At 42.2% G+C, this 16,437-nt stretch overlaps 1 protein-coding gene across 3 annotated transcripts in view; it reads left to right on the top strand.

Annotated features, from left to right (window-relative positions):
* Positions 1–15,916, top strand: part of cltcl1 (clathrin, heavy chain-like 1) — a 28,784-nt gene extending 12,868 nt beyond the window's left edge. Inside the window, exons 8-32 of one of the 3 annotated variants that reach the window (XM_056376237.1) lie at positions 209–409; positions 588–740; positions 1,016–1,138; positions 1,628–1,765; positions 1,873–2,037; positions 2,244–2,424; positions 2,613–2,776; positions 2,894–3,019; positions 3,140–3,282; positions 4,017–4,251; positions 4,343–4,465; positions 4,560–4,705; positions 4,795–4,978; positions 5,671–5,863; positions 5,953–6,110; positions 6,197–6,361; positions 7,081–7,356; positions 7,909–8,058; positions 8,145–8,276; positions 8,360–8,470; positions 8,935–9,105; positions 9,375–9,596; positions 9,985–10,005; positions 13,100–13,175; positions 13,800–15,916. In XM_056376237.1, the coding sequence (XP_056232212.1) occupies positions 209–409; positions 588–740; positions 1,016–1,138; positions 1,628–1,765; positions 1,873–2,037; positions 2,244–2,424; positions 2,613–2,776; positions 2,894–3,019; positions 3,140–3,282; positions 4,017–4,251; positions 4,343–4,465; positions 4,560–4,705; positions 4,795–4,978; positions 5,671–5,863; positions 5,953–6,110; positions 6,197–6,361; positions 7,081–7,356; positions 7,909–8,058; positions 8,145–8,276; positions 8,360–8,470; positions 8,935–9,105; positions 9,375–9,596; positions 9,985–10,005; positions 13,100–13,175; positions 13,800–13,963 (3,921 nt within the window). In that variant the 3' untranslated portion in view covers positions 13,964–15,916. Of the gene's footprint in view, positions 1–208; positions 410–587; positions 741–1,015; positions 1,139–1,627; positions 1,766–1,872; positions 2,038–2,243; positions 2,425–2,612; positions 2,777–2,893; positions 3,020–3,139; positions 3,283–4,016; positions 4,252–4,342; positions 4,466–4,559; positions 4,706–4,794; positions 4,979–5,670; positions 5,864–5,952; positions 6,111–6,196; positions 6,362–7,080; positions 7,357–7,908; positions 8,059–8,144; positions 8,277–8,359; positions 8,471–8,934; positions 9,106–9,374; positions 9,597–9,984; positions 10,012–13,099; positions 13,176–13,799 lie in introns of all 3 variants that reach the window. The other 2 variants (XM_056376236.1, XM_056376238.1) reach the window with 2 other exon arrangements.
* Positions 15,917–16,437: the final 521 nt, after the last annotated feature.

Below are 16,437 nucleotides of genomic sequence, written 5' to 3'. Positions count from 1 at the left end.
TCAGTGATCAATGTGTATTTTTTTGCTGATTCAACAACAAATAAAACACAAAAATTCCAAAGGGTGTAATATACATTTTATATAGACATTGCATATTGTCATGTTTGCTGTGATACATATAAAGTTCTTGTTCAGAAGATTTTCTACTCTTGTATGTTTATCCTTTACTCATAATTCCTCCCATCTTCGCCGTCTTCCCTCCCCTCAGGGTATCCTACGGACGGCAGAGACAATCCGTAAGTTTCAGAGTGTCCCTGCCCAGCCGGGCCAGGCCTCTCCACTGTTGCAGTACTTTGGTATTCTGCTGGACCAGGGCCAGCTGAACAAGTTTGAGTCTCTGGAGCTGTGCAGGCCCGTCCTGCAGCAGGGCCGCAAACAACTACTGGAGAAATGGCTGAAGGAGGATAAGGTAGGGCTGGAGGATTAGATCAACAAGGCTGGGCTGATCCACATTTTGAAAATGATGATGATGATAATGATGATGGTGGTGAAACATATATATATATAATGAGCTTATTTACCATGTAGTATCATCTACATAATGATCATTAACTCAGCTGGTAACTGTGATTACATATGTGTTGTAGCTGGAGTGCTCAGAGGAGCTAGGAGACCTGGTGAAGGCGTCTGACCCCACGCTCGCTCTTAGTGTGTATCTCAGAGCGAACGTCCCCAACAAGGTCATCCAGTGCTTCGCAGAGACTGGTCAGTTCCAGAAGATAGTGCTGTACGCTAAAAAGGTAATATGGAAACTCACTTGCCCTTTTCCATTTCCCTTGTTGAATTATGCATGGAAAACGGATACACATTTATTCATTGCATATATAATGACAACCCCACACAATACTGTATGATCAGTGGAAGGATATTGGTAGACTGTTTATTGTAAATTTGTCTTATAATAATACTGTACAAAATAATAATAAGTATAAATAAGTGTCTATACATTTCTTTGTATGAATCCATTATTACTGAAATGACAATCGCATTTCTTTGTCCAACTGTACTTCTGTAGGTGGGCTACACCCCAGACTGGGTGTTTTTATTGAGAAATGTGATGCGAGTCAATCCAGACCAGGGACTGCAGTTTGCCCAGATGCTGGTCCAGGATGAGGAGCCGCTGGCCAACATCAACCAGGTAACGCACACACAGCAGCTGTACCACCTCACACTCACTAGAGACATACAATATTGCTTTTACTCATGCCTGCCGCACGTTTATCCTCACACATGCACGCAAACACACAAAGAGCCCAGTGTGGGAGCCTCCATCTGTGTTATTCCAGATGTGCCAGCAATGCCAGGAATTCATTGAGTCAGTGACCCCCTCCTCCTTGTAAAGCCACATCATCACTCTGCTCAGTCCAAGTCTCAGATCGAGAACTTGACGACTTGATGCTTCTCTAAGTTAAGACCCCTGCCGCTTTTCATTTGTGGCCTCTACAGATGTTGTTAAATATGAAAAGCAGAAACATCTGGCTACTGTGCTTGTGGTGTTTGATAGTGTGTGTCTCTAATCATATGTTGCATGCTAACTGAAGTCACGGCTCACAGATGGTAGGAAATCAAAAATCTAACATTTTTCCGAATGTGTTCTTCTTTTTTTTTTCTCTCTCTTGCTTGGTAGATTGTAGACGTATTCATGGAGGGCAGCCTGATCCAGCAGTGCACCTCCTTCCTATTGGACGCTTTAAAGAACAACCGCCCAGCCGAAGGACACTTACAGACACGTCTGCTTGAGATGAACCTCATACATGCCCCTCAGGTGAACATTCAGGCTTACTCTCCTGATCACAAAAAGCAGCCTGACCTTTGATAATGCTAAACAAGATTTGTGCGTTCATGTGTGTGTGTGTGTGCACTGTTTCGTAGGTAGCAGATGCGATCCTGGGGAACCAGATGTTCACACACTATGACCGTGCCCATGTTGCTCAGCTGTGCGAGAAGGCAGGTCTGCTGCAGAGAGCGCTCGAACACTACACCGACCTGTATGATATCAAACGAGCCGTGGTGCACACACATCTGCTCAACCCTGAGGTATGCCTGTAGAAGTGCGGTCACGCTTGTGAATACCACTCTCCCCGGAACAGCCACTTTTTACTCCTTTTTTTTTTTGTTTTGTTTTGTTTTTTTGATGATGTGTGAAAATGCCTGAATCCACTTCTTTTTTCCTCCTCCCTGCTCAGCCTGCTGTCTCACTTTCTCCTCGTCTTCTTTTTTTCTTATTCTGACTCTGCTTTTAGTGGCTGGTGAACTTCTTCGGCGCTTTATCGGTAGAGGACTCGTTGGAGTGTTTAAGGGCCATGCTGTCAGCTAACATCAGACAGAACCTGCAGCTGTGCGTCCAGGTCGCATCTAAGTATCACGAGCAGCTGGGAACTCAGGCGTTAGTGGAGCTCTTTGAATCCTTTAAGAGTTATGAGGGTAGGTGTCACACAGGGGCGGGGGGGGGGGGGGTGGGGGGTGGGGGGTGGGGGGTGGGGGGGTGGGGGGTGGGGGGTGGGGGGTGGGTCATATTGGGTTAAAGCGAGACAATGTGTTAAATGCAGGTTTAAAGTGGTAATAATTGGAGCTGACTGTTGCTTTTTCTCCCACTGCCTTCTCTATTCAAGGATTGTTTTACTTCCTTGGGTCGATTGTGAATTTCAGCCAGGAGCCTGATGTCCACTTCAAGTACATCCAGGCTGCCTGCAAGACAGGCCAGATCAAAGAGGTGGAGAGAATCTGTAGAGAGAGCAACTGTTACGACCCAGAGAGGGTTAAAAACTTCCTCAAGGTAAAATGAACAACCTTTGTCAGAGTGTTGATGATTGATTTTATCAGTCCGATATACTGAATTACCCATTTCATACAGTTTAATCACAAATGAACCTCGTGTTTCTTCTCTTTGTAGGAGGCCAAGCTTACAGACCAGCTTCCTCTTATCATTGTGTGCGACCGCTTTGACTTCGTCCATGATCTGGTGCTCTACCTCTACCGCAACAATCTACAAAAATACATTGAAATCTACGTGCAGAAGGTAAGAGCTAAGACTGTTTCTGAGACTTTATACAGAACTGGCCTCTACCTAATCCAAGTCTCTCTTTATTTAAGCTCTATGGTGCCATTTTTATTAGTAATTTGTTGCTCTTGCTCTCAGGTGAACCCCAGTCGTTTACCGGTGGTGATCGGCGGGCTGCTGGATGTAGACTGTGCTGAGGATGTCATCAAGAACCTGATCATGGTGGTCAGAGGGCAGTTTTCTACTGATGAGCTGGTGGAGGAGGTAGAGAAGAGAAACAGGTAAGACTAAAGGATACAAGCTTGTCTGTGTCTTGTCATCTTGCATAATTGCTTCAGTATGTCTCACTGCATGCAATATCTGATTAATACTTGTCTGTCACTTCAGACCGCACATCTTTCTGCTAATGACAGAGTGGGCTAACTAAAAGAACGAGTGGTGACCCTCAGAAAATAAATACTGAGTAGAACAATAATCTTCTCTTTCTCATTGATGCTTGAAAAAATCAGGAGAAATAAGGTTAGAAATTTAAATATTTATAATGTCCATACTGTCTATAAATTACAAACAGAAGTGACTCAAATAGCCATATAAATAGATATGAAGGAAAATGCAGGCTTCTGTGTTTGTCTTTTGCTCTGTGTATGATTGGAAGTTTCTGCATTTCAGATGCTTAAGTAAATGTTTTCATTTTAGGATTCAAGGTGCTTCCAATTTTGATTCTTTCTAGGGTTTTCAAAGCACTGTTTCCCTCTTTTTTTCATTGATGCTTCAGTAATGCCAGACAGATTAGCTGTTCCTCATCTAATGAAGCTATTTTTAGTAGAAACAGTCTTTGTTTTCATTCTGTATCAAAAATTGTGAATGTCTGGGCTCAACTTGAATGAATGACACTGCTGAATGCACAACGCTGCCATCTAGTGTTTGGAAACATCCACCTTGATACCGGCAGGTTCATGGCACTATAATGCATGTAAGCTAAAACAAAACACTGTGTTTTCCATTATCTTCTCAGGTTAAAGCTTCTGTTGCCATGGCTGGAGTCCCGTATCCATGAAGGTTGCGAGGAACCGGCCACTCACAACGCCCTCGCTAAGATCTACATTGACAGCAACAACACACCGGAGCGATTCCTGAAGGAGAATCCCTTCTACGACAGCGCTGTGGTCGGAAAATATTGCGAGAAGAGAGACCCCCACCTGGCATGTGTGGCTTACGAGAGAGGACAATGTGACCTGGACCTCATCAAAGTGTGTAGCTCATATTGAAAGCATTCATATAATCATTCTCATATTTCTAATATTGGTAAATGTTTAATCGCTTTACATCTTTTCTTCTCAGGTGTGCAACGAGAACTCATTATTCAAGAGTGAGGCTCGATATCTGGTACGACGGAAAGATCCGGAGCTTTGGGCGAACGTGTTAGAAGAAAACAACCCTTACAGAAGACAACTCATCGACCAGGTCCGGGGTTTTCCTCCAGCTCTCCACCTGAAGTGATGCAGACTGTGAATGAGTATTTTTATCTGTGTTTAATTTTGTTTTCTCCTCATTTCAGGTGGTGCAGACAGCACTGTCAGAGACCCAGGACCCGGAGGAGGTGTCCGTCACAGTCAAGGCCTTCATGACCGCAGACCTGCCCAACGAGCTGATCGAACTGCTGGAGAAGATTGTGCTTGATAACTCTGTCTTCAGTGAACACAGGTACAAGCAGGCTTCCAGCTTGTTAGGCATCATAACAATTTAACCACAGTACTTCTCATCTTTTTAATAATGGCACCGTATTTTCCTAGAAACCTCCAGAACCTGCTGATTTTGACGGCGATCAAGGCGGACCGCACTCGTGTGATGGAGTACATCAACAGGCTAGACAACTATGACGCTCCGGACATTGCTAATATCGCCATCAGCAACGAGCTCTTCGAAGAAGCGTTTGCCATTTTTAAGAAGTTTGATGTCAACACCTCAGCCATACAGGTGAAATTAAATGTATTGCAGCTTGAACTGATGCTGTCACTTTAAGAGCAAGCTCCAAGTACTTAGTATTTAATTAGTAATTAGTATTGGCTTGTGTAAGCTGAGTTCTGATCAGAGTACTTCTTTTATTTGACATTAAGTTCACAACATGAATGGAAAAAGTTATGTTAAGTATATTAAAGGTCCCATATTGTATTAAGTGAGATTTACATGTCTTTTTTAATTATAAAGCAGGTCTAGGTGCTATATAAATACTTTGAAAATATCAAAGTGCTCAGTCCACAGAGAAATGCACAATGCCCATATTCAGGAACTGAGCTTTAAAACAAGCCCCAGGACTTCCGTGACTTTGTGATGTCACAGCCAAGCCCCAAGCCCACCCTAACCGCCCGAAACCGACCTTTAATATGTTTATCAGTTATATTTATGTTTTTTCCGGTCTAGTATAAGTTGCATTTCATATTTGTTTCTTCTTTGTTAGCATTTTAAGCAGCATTTATCTTGGTATTTAAAGCTGACAAATTAATTTGATGAGTATTGAAAATCTGTACTCGCAATTGATTCTGCAGGTCAGTGAATTTCGTAATTACTGTTTAATGAAATGATGAAACTCCTTTTATTCACTTTTTTATGACATGGTAAGTACCTACACGTCATATAATGTAGCTCTCTCCTCTCCTCATTTTTCTCAGGTATTGATAGAGCACATAGGGAACTTGGATCGTGCGTATGAGTTTGCTGAGCGCTGCAATGAGCCTGCAGTGTGGAGCCAGTTAGCCAGAGCTCAGCTGCACAGAGACCTGGTCAAGGAGGCCATTGACTCATATATTAAAGCCGTTGACCCGTCGGCATACATGGAGGTGGTCAATGCAGCAAGCAAGAACAGTAAGTCTTTGCTTTGCTTGCATAACTCTGTACACCCCAGCAGTGATTGACCCCGGGCTGATCTGTAAGGTGTTGTTTGCATTTTGCAGATAACTGGGAAGACTTGGTTAAATTCCTGCAGATGGCTCGAAAGAAAGCGAGAGAGTCGTACGTGGAGACGGAGCTGATTTTTGCTTTAGCTAAGACGAACCGTCTGGCTGAGCTGGAGGAGTTCGTCAGTGGGCCCAACAATGCTCACATACAGCAGGTAAGAACACCGTCACAGCTGTAGTGTTCTTTGCCAGGATGATTAACTGCACATCTGTCTGCTAACTTCTTTCTCTTTTTCTCCAGGTGGGCGATAGATGTTATGAGGAGGCTATGTACGAAGCAGCCAAGCTCCTGTACAACAACGTGTCCAACTTCGCTCGCCTCGCATCCACACTAGTCCACCTTGGAGAGTACCAGGCAGCTGTGGACAGCGCCAGGAAAGCCAACAGCACACGGACATGGAAAGAGGTAACTGGCACACAAAGAACTAGCTTTTACCAGACCAGTGGCTTATTGGGATTCTTTCTAAGATAAATTAGCACCTGATACTGTGTTTGGATAGTTAGATTTGAGCACATCAACATTTTAAAAAGGACAGTTATTTAGTCAGCAATCAACAACAACATACCACTTCTTACCAGTTCTTATTATACGTGTATGTTATGTGTGAGTTCCTGCAATTCAGGTCAACATCCAAGTCCTAATTACAACTGAGAAAAACGCCTGGAAAAGTAAACAAACGTTTCCTTCATGCCAGCTAAAGTCTGTCGTTTAAGCTAATTAAATTCAGATATAATGGCTACAGTGTTATGTTTACCATCCATATCTGCAATCATAAAACTGACTTTTCATTTGACGCAAATGCTCTCAAGTTGTAAAGAGGAGAATCTTTTCCATTGCCACCTTTCATCCCACATTATGTGCACAAGCTATTAGCCACAGAAGCACTGTTTGGAGACTCATGGGAGATTATACCCCCCAGCTTTTCATCTTTGTTGAGATGATGTGTCCAAGATATATTCAGATTTTACTATCGAATTATGAGACTGGAATGGAATACCACAAGAATCTACCGTAAAAGTGTCTTACTCATATTTTTTTGTTATTGGTTACCAGTGCAATACTGGACCTCTTTTATTATACTTTTATATACTTTATACTTTTCCCTCTTTGCCTCCGATCATCAGGTGTGTTTTGCGTGCGTGGATGGCGAGGAGTTTCGGCTGGCACAAATCTGTGGCCTTCACATAGTGATCCACGCCGACGAGCTGGAGGACCTGATCAGCTACTACCAGGACCGCGGGTACTTTGAGGAGCTCATTGCTCTGCTGGAGGCCGCCTTGGGCCTGGAGCGGGCTCACATGGGCATGTTCACCGAGCTCGCCATCCTCTACTCCAAGTTCAAACCTCAGAAGATGAGGGAGCACCTGGAGCTGTTCTGGTCCAGAGTCAACATCCCAAAGGTAGAGTATGTCTGTATGTGAGTGTGTGTGTTTCAGAGAGCGATTCTTTCTGTTGTAATAAATTAAAGAGTTCATGACAAACAAAGAGGCCTTGTTTGTGCCATGAACTTCTTTGATTTATTATTCTGCAAAGATTTCTGCTTCTTCCATCAGCACCCTAGAAGGAAAGTAATACTGTGCACAGAATGTTCTTTGAGTTGTTTTTGTCTTCAGTGGCTGAAATATTACTGTTGTCTTGTGAGAATCACAGCTTCAACTCAGCAGATTTTCATGTTTTCAGTTTGAATAAAGGATAAGACATTCTTCTACCAGGTTAAGCTGTTAGTCTGCTACACTTTGCTTTCCTGATCTTATAAAAACTATAAATTCATGAGTATCTTGTCATCAAGGTGAAAAAAAAAGGCTGTTGATAAAGTCCTTGAAGGCTTGAAGAGAAGTCTTAGAAAATATTTTTTACCTTACCAAACAAGATGTTTTAAGTCATGGTGAAGAACCCTTAAATTTGAATCCTCAAATTAACACTGAACCTTGAATATTGTTTTGTGTTTTCAGGTCCTTCGTGCGGCGGAGCAGTCTCACTTATGGGCAGAGCTGGTTTTCCTTTACGACAAATACGAAGAGTACGACAACGCTGTCATCACGATGATGTCTCATCCAACAGATGCATGGAAAGAAGGGCTGTTCAAAGACATCATTGCTAAGGTAAATATGAGTACTTGTGCCTGAGCTGTTTATTAGCCTTTTCAAACTTTTAATTATCTTTACATTTGCTCTTTTTTTGTCCTCAGGTTGCTAATGTGGAGCTGTACTATAAATCCCTTTACTTCTACCTGGATTACAAACCCCTCCTACTGAATGACCTGCTGACTATTCTGTCTCCGCGGTTGGACCACAGCCGAGCTGTCACCTATTTCAGCAAGGTAACCCTCAGGTCAACTTTCATGGATTATGCCCTCTATGTTTTTTTGACATGACGTGACGCGGGTTGTTTTTGCTTGACCAGGTGAACCAGCTGAAGTTGGTGAAGCCTTACCTGAGATCTGTCCAGAATCACAACAACAAGTCCGTCAACGAAGCTCTCAACAACCTGCTGACGGAGGAGGAAGACTACCAGGTCTGTTACCGCTGTTGATAACAGAAAGTAGAGGGACTTTGCTAGTAACTTGTTCGTTGGAGCTTGTGATCGCTGTTCCTGATTGATGGTACAATTTATCTGTTTTGCATTAAGCATGTTTTAAAGGTTTTCAGTGGTGTTCTGTAGACATCTGACGCAGGTAGAGAACAGCTGATTTGACCTCCGCAGAACTATGTTAGTTGTTATATTTGTTCTGAAAACTTGGATGACATTGAATCCGATGTGACTCACACTTGTGTGTAGCAGTGAAGCTAAAATCCTTTCTTAACAAGTTGTAACATTATTTTGGCACCTGCATGTGCTAGATGACATTTCTACTACTGAATTAGTGGTAGTAGATATACCCACTCTCTGTGCTCACTAGGTGGCACTGCAGTTACAGCTAACTGGTTCCCTATTTTAGTGTGTGATGTAATATTTTCCACTGTGTGTGTTATCTACAGGGCCTGAGAGCGTCCATCGATGCCTATGACAACTTTGATACAATCGGCCTGGCTCAGAGGTTAGAGAAGCATGAGCTGATTGAGTTCAGACGTATCGCTGCCTACCTGTACAAGGGCAACAACCGCTGGAGACAGAGTGTAGAGCTCTGCAAGAAGGACAAACTCTACAAGGTGGGAAAAAACAATAAGGGGTGTTTAGACATCTGAAATACACGTTCCTAACATTTGCCTCCAAGTACCTCCGTGTCACTATAGGTGGCACTGTTTGTTTACGCTTTAGACACAGTCGCTATATTTAGACATAGATGAATAAACCAACTGACATCAAGTAAAGATCAATCATGTCATGTTGCCCGTTTCCTCACAAAAATGTTGGTTGAGACAATTTAAACTGTTTTGTTTCCTATAATGAGTCAGTTAAATGTTTCTGTTTTTCCCAGGATGCCATGCTGTACGCTGCAGAGTCTAAGGATGCTGAGCTGGCGGAGACTCTGCTCCAGTGGTTCCTGGAGGAGGGCAGGAAGGAGTGCTTCGCCGCCTGCCTGTTCGCCTCCTATGACCTGCTGCACCCCGACGTGGTGCTGGAGCTGGCCTGGAGGCACAACATCATGGACTTTGCCATGCCGTACTTCATCCAGGTCATGAGAGAGTACCTCACAAAGGTTAGTACCTCACTGAAGAGAGCCATACAAAGAGTTATTTTTCATTAATTTTATGTTGTCTGCTTTAAAGTAAAAGTAGGTTTGATTATCGTATACTTAATTGAAGTTCTGCATTTTTACTGTGTACTAAAATTGGTTTATTTTTCTTAGATTGTTTAATTTCCTGTAGAAACCTGTCCTGACAAGTGAGAGGTGGACAATAGTCTGTAGAGGTATTGAAAAACAGGTCATGATGATGAGACGAGAAGGCAAAGAGAAAGGCTTTCTTAAGTAATGGTAGTTTTTGTATATTTACCAGTGAACTCCCTCTGGTCATCATGATTTCCTAAAATGTTGACCTATAGACATGTGAGGTCACGTGAGGTCATCTCTTTGGGTTCTTTTCCAGGTTGATGAGTGTGCAGCGAAGGTGACGGTCTCTGGCCCTCTTTTTATTTCTCTTCTGTGTTCTGTCTGTTTTGTTTTCGTTGTAACTGATCTCTTAGGTTTCTGATGTAGGAACCTAGCATGGACTGTAGACTGAGTTCGGCCTAACTAGCTCTGGTCCTGGAGAGCTGTAGTAGCGTGTGCAGGCTTTCGTTCCGCTTCAACACCAACACAGCACATTTTTTAATACATTCTGAGTTCATCTTCTGGAAGTAGTTTCTAAATTATCCTCCTGGGGAACCTCATTGTCTCGTTGGTATGGGTAATGAATTTCCGTTTTCAGATAAAGGCATTTGGCAGCTGAGCCGAAACAAATTAATGAAAATATGCCAAAAGGAAATGGACGGACAAGCACGGTTGTTTAATGATTTTCAGTGCAAACATAAAAAACAACAGGCTAAATGTGGAAATGGTACATGGCACAATGTGAACTAAGCAGTGTAAATTTGAACTAAAAGATTTGTGTTCTGATCAGGGAGTTCTGTGGGAATTCATGTGCCGCTGTAATAGTGTAAGAGCTATATGAAAGAACATATCTGCTAACAATGGAAATGCAATAAGCTGCTACTTTTGGGTTAATAATGCAACAGGTGAAGAAGGTGTGCTGCTGATGAGATTAAAATCATTCAACATTTGCACTAGTCTGGTAGCTCATAATATATTTTTCATAGATCCCTAACTTTCTGGCATTTTATGATCAATGGTTGAACAAATCTTGATCTAGATGTAATATGGTCTAAATGTGGAGAGCCTCTAACTGCAAATGCTGTGTTGGTGGCTGGAGCCAAAGCCTGTGCGCCATCTTGTTCCTCAGGACCAGGATCAGCCTGTCCTGGCCTAACAGATACCTCTCACCTCCTAACTCCTCTGTCTTGGGGCTGCATCTAGTGTTAAGTGGCATTTTTTTTATTTTATTTTGTTTTTAAATCTTGACAATTTCAGTTGTGCTGATGCAAAGTCATGAGATTGATCTTATGGTACAGCATAGTAGAATATAAGAAAAACAGATTATTTTCACCTGGCTAACGCTCTACAAAGGCAGGTGAGCAGAGCAGGCCACTCTAGACTTGTTGGATGCATCCCCATGTTGCTAACTCCAGTTTAACAAGTTTTAGTTTCAGATGTTCAGCTGTTAGATCAGTGCAGAGTCCTCCTTTCTTCAGTCTCTGGGGGATTTTTTTTATTTCGGCTAATCAGACATCTTATATGCTTTGTTCCGTAAATAGCTGGTCAAACTGGTTGCAGCCATTCAGGAAGTGAGATACCAACCCCTTCAGAGTAGTTGAGCACATACCAGGAAACAGCAGTAAGATCATACTGATATGTCTTATTAGACTCATCTGGCATTTTAAATGCATTTCAGAAATAATGTTTCATTCACACTCTATATAATATTTTGGGAGTCAAATGAAAAGTTCTTCACAGATGCTGTTTAACTTTTTCACTCCTTTGCTAAAACCTTTCTTGAAATTATTACTCGACAGAAATTCTACATTAATTGAGCTGAATCATTGTTTTAATTGATCTCCACTTACATCAGAAACCTTCTGCGTTCAGCTATCTCCACAGTTGAAGCACAATGCTTGATTATTTCTTTGCACTTAGTGACTAGGAAAATTGGCACCACAATCAACTCACTGCGCAAACACTACGTGCCTGGCAGGGATGAGCTTAACATGTGAGCTTCTAAGTTGTAGCTTGATTTTTTTTTTTTTTTTTTTTGTCTAGCAGAATAAAATACACAAGGAAATCTGCAAGGAGGGCCTGCTTACAGCCAATGAATGGGATGCATGTGGAAGCTGTGATTATCATTTATTGATATTAGACTGTTAACTGTGAATGGCTGGAAATGTAGCATCAGCATATAGGCATGTGTAGCTTTTCCTTTACTTAATACACAATGTAATATTTCTTTAACCTTCAATCCCACTTTAATTCTACTTTTAAAGAGTCAGTTCACACAAATCACAAAAAAAAAAGACAAAAACATTTTCCCACAGTGGTATCTAGCCACGATGTAGTTTTGTTGTTGTTTGTTTTTGAGATGTCTGCCACTGCCCTGTCCCATCAGTGTAAATCAGCTTTTACATCTGGTGCTCAGAACATTCAAAAACAACATTTGAGAAACTCAAGGAAGGTCTTTCCAAATATAATGCCTCTGTTATCTTGTTATTCTTGATTCACCACAAATGTCGTTGTCAGCAGTTTTCACTGGAAACGTTTTTTTCTACTAAATGTAAAAAGTGATGACAACTGTCAACAATGAGATCTGTGGATAATTTGATGATAAGCATGAACATTGTGTTTGGAAAGAGAAATCGCTTTGAGTTTTTTTTTAAACCTCGTTTTTCAGTGCTTTGAGCAGCCTGGAAGACATTTCTTTCCAGTGTATTGAGCTGGGGGGATGGCAGGAGTAGAGGTCTCAGCAGACATTATCTGCATGGTTAGAAACCACCAGGGGTTAAGTGGTTATTTAATCATTTATTTTTGTGATTTGGGTGAACGCACCCTTTAATCGTTGATATAACATTTGTACTGGAAGCTGTTTTAGAAATTCTCACCAAACCTGCATGGCATCTTCTCTTGGGTAACCTTAGCTGCACTGTGGAGTACTGTGTGTAGTTTTGTCTTTAAGGAGTGGGTATGATAAATCAACTGTGTTAAATAGTCATATTTTTAAGAATCTATTTGTTTGAAATTAAATTTAAAAAATGTGTAGTTTTACAACTGAGGCATCAGAGTTTATGGTCTGATGTGCATCAAATGAGAAAGTAAATAAAACTGGCAGATCATTACATTGTAGGTGTCTGGAGAAAATCTTAGATTCATAATGTTTTCTTTTTTATTGACAGCTGTCATATAGTTTTACATCCATATTATCAGGACCCATTTGAAAATTTAAAACCCATGCTTAGATTTTTATGTTTAAACAGTCTACAAAGCTGAGTGCACGTAGTTAACAAGGTTTCTGCAGGACACCTATAATGTATGAAATCAGACTCTCAGACTTTGTTTTACTCTCTACAGTGCGAGAGTGATCCACGTCTGATCTGTCCTCTTTCCTTTGTTGCCATCAGGTGGACAAGCTGGAGGAGGCAGAAAGCCAAAGGAAAACTGAGGAGGAGGTGACGGAGCCTCAGCCGATTGTGTTTGGTAGGTTCACAGACAGCAAGTCACCCTGAAGGACAGACAGTTGTGGCTCCTGAATGGGAGGAAATTATCTGTCTGTGGCCATTCTCAGAAACCATTAGTGTGTTAAACCTGGGTGAAAAAAAAAACAGCTGTGGCAGTTGAAATGTTACGAAAACTAATTTTAGTAAAACATCAAGATAAATGTGAATGAATTAACAGAAAGTAGATTGTAGTTTGCATTAGCAATAATAAACACCATCGCTGAACAAATATGTAAGTGCATCAGTACTTGACATTTCCTTTGTTGTTACTCTTTATATTAATTACAGTATAACCGGTTAAAGAATCTGGATTTACGTGCTAGACTTTGCAGTGATTGGTTGGTTTGCAGTCTGGTTAGATGTCATTGCCCTTCTCAGTTTAATTATCTTAGATTCAGACTACTGATTTATTAAAAACTGCAATTAAAGTAAATTTAAGATTAACAGTGTCTGCACTTTGATCAATTCTGACACCATGTGGTTTAAAAAAACGTGGTTTGCAAAAAATAAATAAATAAGTAAACGCAATGAGAGCTTTATTTAAAGCTCATTTTTATGTAGCATGTAACCCTGTGTGTGTGCTTGTGTTTGTTTGTCTGATCAGGCCAGCAGCTGATGTTGACTGCCTCTCCTACTCCAGTGGCTCCCCAGCCAGCGTACTCGGGCTACGGCTACCCTGCCACCGGAGCGGGCTACCCTGCTCAGGCTGCTGCTGCCGCTGCCGCCGCCGGCTACCCTGCTCAGCCCGCTTATGGCTTCAACATGTAGAGGCCTGACCTCGCCTCTTCCACCCCCTCTCCCCTCTCTCCCCTACACACACTCACACACACCGTAGACCTGAACCACGCTGAACCGTGCTGCTCTGGGTCTCAACTGGCCAACTGATGGCGCAGAGGCCCCCACCCCACCCCCACCCCCACCTTACCTGGGCATTCATTTCCCAATGAGACTCCACCTGAGTTCACTGAAACTGCAATAGAAACCCTTCATCTCTACTTCCTCCACACACACTTCAGAAGGACTGCATCAAGGCTGTTGGACCCCCCCCCTTTCCCCACTAGGACATTATAACTGCATCACTGATCTACACAGCATGAAGTCACCTCTCAGCTCCTAGAGGAATTAACATACCGAAGATAACATTAGTGACACCAAACCACTCTGTCCTGTTGCTGTTCCGTGTAGACTTTACTAACCATAGAGCAGCTTTTCCCCTTTGTTTTATTTTCTTTTTTTCCTGTAGATTCAGCACTGATGAGGAAGAGACTTTGTTCATGAGGAGTGGAGGGGCATGTGTGTGTGTGTCTCCCCCTCCCTCCTAAAGCACTGCTACGGCCTTATACACTTTGAGGAGGTGGCAAAAAAAACAAAAAAAAAAACAGGCTCATTTGTTCATGTTTGATTTCACAACTGTCTCATGCTCTGATTAGTCAAGACAGTTACTGTGCAATAGTTTTGTTTGTCCTTTCACAACAGGTACAAAGTGTTTGCTGTATATGGACTAAGAACACTTGTTTATGAGGTTACGGTACTGTCTGTGTGTGCCTGCGTGCATGTGTGTGTGCGTGTGCGTGTGCGTGTGCGTGTGCGTGTGTGTGTGTGTGTGTGTGTGTGTGTGTGTGTGTGTGTGTCTGTGTGTGTGTCTGTGTCTGTGTCTGTGTCTGTGTGTGTGTGTGTGTGTGTGTGTGTGTGTGTGTGTGTGTGTGTGTGTGTGTGTGTGTGTGTGTGTGTGTGTGTAGCCTCTTAAGCCTTTGAGGGATACATCACCAAACCAAGAGACACTCAATGAAATTTCCACTCCCTTGCAGCAGTGAACCTTTTGCTGGGGTCGGGGTGGTTGATCTCATCAGTTTGACTTTTTGGACTCTGATACCGGAGCTCTGGAGTTTCAGGATGAATGTGACAAAAAGACAAAATGAAAGAAAGACAGGAAGGAGGTGAATTAATTAAAAAAAACAAAACAAAAAAACTATATGCTGTAGTCTGTGCATGTGCTGCCAAACTATAATGCTGCAACCAGGAGCACAATTGTCATGTTACACTCAAGTATATCAAGTATTACTAATGTTGTTTCAAAACCTACGTGATGTTCGTTGAAACTTTCTCACCCGACTAACAGAAAACGGTGATGAAGCTCCAGCAGACGAAGAAGAAATGAAAACACAGGGGAACATTAGCTCACATCCTGGTGCCAGTTGTTTCAAAAAAAAAAGAAAAGAATAATCATTATTGTACTGAAAACAGTGTATAATTTAAGATATATTGAAATACCTAACTAATCAAAGAAGTCAAATATTATGGAATACCGTATGTATTGTCTATAGTGTGTTGTTGTAGTCTTAAAAAGCATAATGATTTTTGTAAGAAAAGGACAAAATGCAAAAACAGCAGGTGAATAAATGGCCAAGTCTTGAGGTAAGGCTGCGCAAAGCGGTGACAGTTTGGTTGATTGTGTACTTCCTGTGCTGTCCGACAGGCCCTGTATGATACACTGAGCTCTGTCTCCACCGTGGTGTCATCTCTGGATCTGTCAAAGCGGGAAAGCAAAAAAAAAAACAAAAAAGCAACAAAAAAAAACAAAAAAACTGAGCTGCACATGAAGCACTCCCTTTATCTGCACAAGTCATGCATACAGAAAGAGGAAATAAAGTTTACACACAGTGTTGTTTTGTGCATTTTTTCCTCCCGTTCAGGAGAAATAAATGCTCACTGCTGGGTCCAGCCTCTGTTTTCTGTGTATTTTGGGTGGGGGAGTTTTGCAGTTTCTGTTACACCTTTATTTTTTATTTTGGTAACCAAGCTGCCCAGACCTGATTGATGGTTTCTGTCCCTGTGAGTGCTGCAACCTCTTTGTCTGGAGAGGGTGTGGTTTGGAGCTTTTACTGGCGGCTGCTGGGGAAATGCTTCAGGTTCTTGAAATAGAAGATTCCCTAACAATGGAATCCGTTTTTATTCCTCCTCGCTGGGATGCATCTTTATGTTAGAGAGAGAGAGAGAGAGAGAGAGAGAGAGAGAGAAGAGAGAGAGAGAGAGAGAGAGAAGAGAGAGAGAGAGAGAGAAGAGAGAGAGAGAGAAGAGAGAGAGAGAGAGAGAGAGAGAGAGAGAGAGAGGAGAGAGAGAGAGAGAGAGAGAGAGAGAGAGAGAGAGAGAGAGAGAGAGAGAGAGAGAGAGAGAGAGAGAGAGAGAGAGAGAGAGAGAGAGAGAGAGAGAGAGAGAGAGAGAGAGAAAAGCTGCGCCCCGCC

This window comes from Seriola aureovittata, chromosome 5 (assembly GCF_021018895.1).
Source record: "Seriola aureovittata isolate HTS-2021-v1 ecotype China chromosome 5, ASM2101889v1, whole genome shotgun sequence".
Classification (NCBI taxonomy): Eukaryota; Metazoa; Chordata; class Actinopteri; order Carangiformes; family Carangidae; genus Seriola; species Seriola aureovittata.
The sequence above is the reverse complement of the archived record's forward strand: the minus strand, read 5'-3'. Positions and strand labels throughout refer to the sequence as shown.